At 34.3% G+C, this 7,941-nt stretch overlaps 1 protein-coding gene across 1 annotated transcript; it reads left to right on the top strand.

The window, feature by feature from the left end:
* On the top strand, positions 5,128-7,270 carry LOC104703646 (2-carboxy-1,4-naphthoquinone phytyltransferase, chloroplastic-like). Its single transcript, XM_019228075.1, is given in 12 exon segments — positions 5,128-5,206; positions 5,209-5,222; positions 5,291-5,509; positions 5,594-5,697; positions 5,789-5,860; positions 5,955-6,093; positions 6,175-6,281; positions 6,363-6,462; positions 6,544-6,582; positions 6,670-6,780; positions 6,866-6,931; positions 6,992-7,270. Coding segments are annotated over 12 exon segments (1,140 nt in total). The 5' UTR covers positions 5,128-5,133; the 3' UTR covers positions 7,088-7,270.

Raw genomic sequence — 7,941 nt, 5'->3', positions numbered from 1 at the left:
ATGTCGGATCTGTAGCTTGTTGCCATGCATGTAACAAGCCTGCTTTGTGCTGAGTTGCCAGATGCTTGTAGGTGTGATTGAAAGGGAAGTGTTCATCATCAAAGATCACATGTCGTGAGATATAAACCCGACCAGTTGGTGGATAAAGACACTGGTAACCCTTGTACTGTGGGTGATAACCAAGAAAAACACATTGGAGAGATCGAGGTTCAAGTTTATGTTGAGTATAAGGTCGGAGACATGGATAACACGTCGAACCAAAGACACATAGGAAGGAGTAGTCAGGCGGCTTGTTAAATAAAACCTCAACTGTACTTTTCTGATTCAAAACAGCCGAGGGAAGCAAATTACTAATGAAATTTGCAGAGTAGAAGGCCTCAACCCAAAAACACAAAGGAACTTTGCTCTGAAACAACATAGAAAGACCAAGCTCTGTCAGGTGTCGATGCTTTCGTTCTGCAATACCATTCTGCTGTGGTGTGAAAGGACATGATAGAAGATGTCTTATGCCATGATCCTGCAAATGCTTTCGAAATCTTGTGCTCATAAATTCTCCACCTCCATCACTCTGAAAAATTCTGATCTTCTTACCAAATTGATTTTTAACTTGTTTTTGAAACACTATGAAAACATCACTAAACTCAGCCTTCGTTTTCAAAGGAATCAACCAAGAATATCGAGAGAATGCATCAATGAAAACGACATAGTATTTAAATCCTTGAACAAATACAACTGGAGATGGTCCCCAAAGATCACAATGGATTCGATCAATGGGTTCCTTGGCACTAAAATCAGAACTAAAAAACGGTAATTGACAACTCTTTCCCATATGGCAAGGTCCACAAACGAGAGATGTTCTGCTTTTATTAGATGATATTGCCTTGCTGTTCTTGAGATGTTGGAGAATCTGAAGATTTGCGTGTCCTAGACGTTGATGCCAGATCATATCACTAACAACACACTGTCGATTTGAGAAGTAAGCCACAAAATCCTTATTCTCCAACATATATAGGGTCTTACAACGAGGTCCTTTTATCACCACTTTCTGAGTTTGTAGATCAATCACATACACAACAGTAGCATCAAAAAACACACCACAAGGATAATCATCACATAACTTTGATACTGATAGTAATGACTTCTGCATTGACGGACAAACAAGAACATCTAAGAGAGGAAGACTACCTGTAAGAGTGGTGAGTGTTGTAGAACCAACATGAGTAATAGGGAGATGAGCTCCATCAGCTACCATCACTGTTTCAGAACCATTATATGGTGTAGCGGTTGTTAACTGAGTAGCAGAGGCAGTGATGTGAGCAGAGGAACCAGAGTCTGTAACCCACTCCTGACCGCAAGTGTCAGAGACATGAAGTGCAGCAAGAGCTTGTGGAACGTCGTCACTCTGGTAAGCATTATCAAACCTGTTCCAGCACTTAAGAGCAACATGACCGACCCTTCCACATATTTGACAAACAGGACGACTATTGTTGGATCCTCCAGACTGAGACTGATTCCAACCAGGATTGTTAACCTGTTGAGAGAAACCACGACCACAAGTAGAAAAATTGCCTCGACCACGAGAGTTTGATCCACAGCCTTGGTAACCAGAGAAACCACCTCTTTGAGCTTGAAAAGCCAAGTTTGGCGAGACATCTGAAGCAGATTCATACGACTGCAACTTTGAGTCGAAACCAGAAACCTCAAGAACTACATCGTTAAATGTAGGAGAAGGCAAACGAGACAAGGAACTCTGGATAACAGTAGCAATAAGGTCATATTCCCTAGCTAATCCATTCAAAAACAGAACAACCTTCATGGACTCATTAACATGCTTGCCTATCGGACTTAGATTATCACAGACAGCACGAAACTCTCGACAATACACAGAAAAGCTCTTATCTTTCATGTTCAAAAGATTAAGGCGACGAAGCAACTCACACTCTCTAGACACAGAGCTTCGGTTGAAACTAGATGCAAGTGACATCCATACCTTTTGAGACGTTGACAGAGCATGGACGACACCAACTACCAAAAGGTAGTTGGTGTCACTCAGCTTGATAGTAACCGAGCTAGCAAAATGAATATTGGAAGGAAAAGTATAAGGATCGAGTCTTTCTGCCATGACAGCAACATGTTAGGGTTTTAAGAAAGCTCTGATACCATGAGAATAAACGATATAAGAGATTTGAGATATTGAACTTTTTACTTCTTATTCAACACCCTCTGTTCTTTACACCAAGGTTGTATTTATACATCAATAGGAACATTCTAGACCTAATCCATGGCTTAAGGATCTTGTGACAAGTGTATGACATCTACTCACTCTCTACTGATGAGAGAACATCATAACGGCTAGATAGGACCACCGGACAGCTCTCTCCAGCTGATGTTCCTTGTACCTTCGTCGTCACTCTCCTCTGTTTTGTACTTTTGTCATTTTGCTGCAGAGGAGGGAAAGTGACTTGTTGGGCTGAACTTTCAACTGTTGTTGGGGTTGGACTCTTAATTATTGGACTTGGACTCTGAAGGATAACCAAAATATAACATTCATACATAAAATCTAAACGTCATACTTATCATGTTGTTGTGAAAGTAAATACGTATACTAAAACATAAAATGAATTATTTGTTAAATCATACTTGCATATTGCAAACGTTTTCGTTGTAGTCTTTTAGTGATATAATTTCAAGTTAGACTATAATTATTTTCAACTCTAGATAAAATTATTTTATATAAGTAGTAGACAATAGGATGTGTTCATCTAGTAGTATAAATGAGTTAACTTAGAAATATGAAATCTTAATAGCTCACATCTAACTATATCGACACCCAGATGGTCTTTTTTGGCAATGGACTGGATTCGATGAACATCCATCACACAGTGGACTGTGCATGTGTGTCCTAATGTGATCACCAAAGCTTTGGTATGTAGCAACACATGTTCTCATGTCAAAGAGACATCAACCATTTGTTTTAGCTGATCCAAGACTGACATAAGAAAGAAAAGTTAAACATGTCAGTAGAATTTGAGTGCAATATAATAAAGTTGTTGATTTAGATTCTATAAGAAATCAAACATGTTTTTTTCATGATTTATTTCTTCTAATTTTCTTGCCGCGAAACTACTTTACGAAGCCATATTAGTAAAACGGAGGATAACCAAAATATAAAATTCATACATAAAAATTAAAATCAGATTTCTCAAGTAGTTGTAAAAGTAAAATTACCAAAACATAAAATGAATGATTTGTTGAACTATACTCATAGATTTTATACTTTTTAGTATGTAGATGTTTTATGTTGTAGTGACAAAATTTTAATTAAGACTATAATTATTTTCATCTCAGGTAATATTATTATAAATAAATAATATATATATATAGATATATATACGTAAAATGATTTGTGTAATATAAGAGATATTAGGTTGTAGACAATAAATGATCTAAAATCTAAATAAATTAAATCTTCACCTCTATACCATTCGAGACCAAACTAATTAAGTGTACAAGTTTGGTCCAAACTCAGAAAATCTTAGTTCATTTAGATGAAAAATAAACCAAAAATAATTAAGCTCTGATTGAAAAAAAAAAATCAAACAATTCAAGTTGAACAAATGCGAATCAAGTGGATATGCCGGAGCAAGTGTGGTTCAAATGGATATAGAAGTCCAAATTATTTGTGTTAAATAGTGAAAACAGATCAAATAATACAAATCAAATATTTATAATTAAATATTCTAAAATAAACTATTTTACATAATACTAAATCATTTATATTTACACAATTTAAAAATTAAGAAAATATTGAATTATAAAAATCAATATAGAAATGCACTATATTGTAAATATTTGTCAACATTGTTTAATTTGTATCTCTGTAGATACAGTAAAACCTCTATAAATTAATAATGTTGGGACCAAGACATTTTATTAATTTATACTGATATTAATTTATCTATAAATTAATAATTATTATTATATAGCGTAAATTAATAATTATTAATTTATAGATATATTTTAATAGTTTGAATATTTAAAATTATGAATTGAGACAATTTTAGCAAAATATAATTTTACTTTCGGTTTTTGTAAATTTTATGGTATTGGAATTGAATTTGTAATATATAGAAAACATTATTAACAATAAATTACAAATACAATAGACAAATTCACTTATACACATGACATACATAAATTCAAATTTATGAATAATAATATCAATTGTTGTATTTTAATAGTCAATCAAAATATCAAAATGTAAATGATGAATATCTAGAAATTGAAAATTTGCAAAAATTAGCTATTTTTTGGCATGTTACAGAATATTGTATATCATTATAGTTTGAAAATACAACATAACAATTGTTTTATAGATATGAGCTTTAGGAGAAACATACATTATATATATGTAAATTTACATGATTATTAATTTATGATATTATTGGGACTATATTTTAATGGAGATTTCAAAAAAATTATTATCTTATTATCTTATCAAATTTTGTTATTTTTTACACTGGTCCGATTTGGGACTAACAAAATTTATTAATTTACAGTGTTTATTAATTTATAGAGTATTAATTTATAGAGGTTTTAGTGTATATAGTTTGCTATATTTTGTATTTTCTACAAATCAAACCCTCATACTATTGGGAATTAGAATTTTGTCAAAACACGTGAACCTCACGTGATTTTATCTTCGAACGAGAGAGCTTGTGTTTATATCCATCCACTTGATCATTTCATCATGTCTCTTCCTCCAAACCCAACATTCAAATTCTTGTATGTATTAACAACAAATCCTAACACTTTCTCTGCATTCGCATTGCATAGATTCCTTCATAAATCCTCTGATTCTTGATTCAGTTCACTCAATTTTGCTTGCATCTTCACAAACTTCACGCTTCCAGATTAGTTGGGGTGGGTTCATGGCATTCGCGTTGCAGACGAGCCAAGTTCAAATCTGTTTCCGATAAAGAGAAGTGTTATGATTACGTATTCGTCCAAAGATTCGTGTTAGAAAGGTAAATTCACAAACTTTATATCTTTCTTCTGCTTTGCTCTAGTGTATCTTGCTCTGTTAACTAAAAAAAAAAAAGCTTTCTTCTTGTTTTTGCAGAGAACTGAAAAATGATGAATTTAGTTTCTCTATGTGACATAACTCATGGGTTTGTGCCCAAAAAGTCAACTGATTTGTTTGTGAAACCGAGGTTCACAAGGTAACACCCAAAGTTTTGTTCTTTGACTATAATATACTTTGAACTTTCACTAAAAATACTTAGCTTAGCTTCCCAGCAGAGGAGATGGAATCATAAGATTACCGGTGTTTGATTCGAATGCAAGGGAGAATCTTAATGCTAAAAGAATAAGAAACCTTAGAGTTGGACCAATCTTTTGTTATGGAGATGCAGCAAAAGTGTACCAAGAGGAGGAAATCCCCAAAGCAAAATTGATATGGAGAGCAATCAAACTACCAATTTACTCTGTCGCTTTGGTTCCTCTTACGGTATGTTTCCTCAAGAAGAAACCTTCTCTATGTCCTCCATTGCCTTTTGAATGCTATAGTATATTCACTGTTCAAATGCCATAGGTTGGCGCCTCAGCGGCTTATTTAGAGACGGGTTTGTTTGTAGCTAGACGTTATGCTACACTTATGCTCTCATCTATTCTTATCATTACTTGGCTCAACCTAAGGTGATTGATTGATATCCCTTAACATTGTAGTTGAATGTATTAGCTAACTCTTACATGTATTTACTCTTTCCAAAACATGGTTTTATGGCAGCAATGATGTTTATGATTTTGATACCGGAGCTGATAAGAACAAAAAGGAATCAGTAGTGAATCTGCTTGGAAGGTAAAGTATCACAAGGATGGAGTTTGCAGCTTTGAAGTTTATGTTTCTCAGTCCCCTCCTAATAAATTTGCTTTGTGGGTTTTACTTGGAAAAGCCGGGCAGGAACCTTAGCCGCTGCAATTACATCGCTTGTGCTTGGTGTTGCTGGTATTGTTTGGACATCTTTGAATGCCAGTAATATCCGTGCAATACTATTACTGGCCTCGGCAATACTCTGTGGCTATGTATACCAGGTGAATGTTACTCTCTATATGAGAATTTGATATTAATCTCTAAGAGATTCTAACGTACATGAGTAACACTATTGGCTCTAGTGTCCGCCGTTTCGGTTAAGTTACCAAGGATTAGGAGAGCCTCTATGCTTTGCAGCATTTGGTCCATTTGCTACTACTGCTTTTTATTTACTTCTTGGTAGCTCAAGGTATATCTAAATTTCATTTTAAGCCTCACTAATAATTGTTTCCATGAGTTGTTTGTTAATAACTTAAACTGGACTTGGCAGCGAGATGAGGCATTTTCCGTTAAGCGGCAGGGTCCTTTCATCATCTCTCCTTGTTGGATTTACTACATCTCTCATCCTTTTCTGCAGCCACTTTCATCAGGTTGGTTCATATAAAAAAGGCAGTCTTAATGGTTCATGAAATGACCCACACAATACTGATTCCCTCTACATTATTCTACAGGTGGATGGAGATTTAGCTGTGGGGAAATACTCACCTCTGGTACAAATGTGAAAAAAAACTCAACTAGGTTTCATACTGAATATGGCGATTGTGTTTATGGTTAAGATTTTTTTTTGGTTTACACAGGTTCGGTTAGGGACTGAAAAGGGAGCTTTTGTTGTGAGATGGGCCATTCGTTTGCTATATTCAATGCTTCTTGTTCTTGGTTTAACAAAGATTTTGCCACTAGCTTGCACAGTAAGTTATCAGATTCGAGAACATGACTGAGATACAAATATATATATAACTAAAACCTTGTTGTCGTTGTGGTTGGGTGTTTCAGTTGATGTGTTTCCTGACATTACCAGTTGGGAATTTGGTTTCAAGCTATGTCGAAAAGCACCACAAGGTAAGAAAATTTAAAGTTGAAAATTGGAAACTTTAGTTTTGCTAATCTATTTTAATGCAGGAAAATGAGAAGATATTCATGGCCAAGTATTATTGTGTGAGACTCCATGCATTGTTTGGCATCGCATTGTCGTTAGGACTCGTTATCGCTGGCTAGATTACATTTACCAAACATTTGTTTTTTCTCTTTGGTTTGGTTGGATAATAACGTTATTAGTGTTGAAAGTTCTTGCAAGAAAAAAAATAATAATGTTTTGTGTCTTATTTTGTCAACTGAAGCGTTTGCGTTTCAGATTTAACTGTTTCCATATAAGTTAAATCTGCACTGACTTGTTCCCAATCGATGATGACTGTGGTAAAAATTGATCAAAATGGGTGTTATATGTGTTAACACAGAGCGTATGGTGCAGAGTATATTTCTCTGTGTTCTGTATTTTTGTAAGATCTGCAACTTCAAGTGAGAGGAACTTGATTCACTACAAGTTATATCTCAATCACAGAAATAAAAGAGAATAATAATTTTTTTATTTCAAAGCTCTACACTTCGCTTACAAAGCATCCACAGTATTCCACACAGTCGCCGCCATAAGCCTCGTTGATCGAATAAAAGCCCATTACGTTTTAATAATTAACCAAATCCCACATCGGATATATAATAAACAGATACTAGCCCATAACCCCTATAAATAAAAGCTAATCGACTTTTGATTAATAAGCATCCACACAGTAGTGGGCTTTCTTGAAGGCCCGACTGTTGGAAAGTACTTTCCTAACGTTTTAGCGTTTTGGCTTTTAAACTTTTCTTTTTTTATATGGATTTTATGCTTTCTTTTATTTTATTTTGTTTTGGTTTTTAAGGTGTTGAATTTTAAATTTGTGTAAGCAAACCGGATACAACATCCGGTCCATATTCTTTGTGGTCTGTAAGAGGTGTTCTAGGTCCAACATGCGTTACACATAACTCAAGTTTAACTCTTTTTTTTTTTTTTTTTTTTTTTTTTTTTTTTTTTT

Source organism: Camelina sativa, chromosome 7, assembly GCF_000633955.1.
Source record: "Camelina sativa cultivar DH55 chromosome 7, Cs, whole genome shotgun sequence".
NCBI lineage: Eukaryota > Viridiplantae > Streptophyta > Magnoliopsida > Brassicales > Brassicaceae > Camelina > Camelina sativa.
Note: the sequence above shows the minus strand (reverse complement) of the source record. Positions and strands in the feature narration are given on the sequence as shown.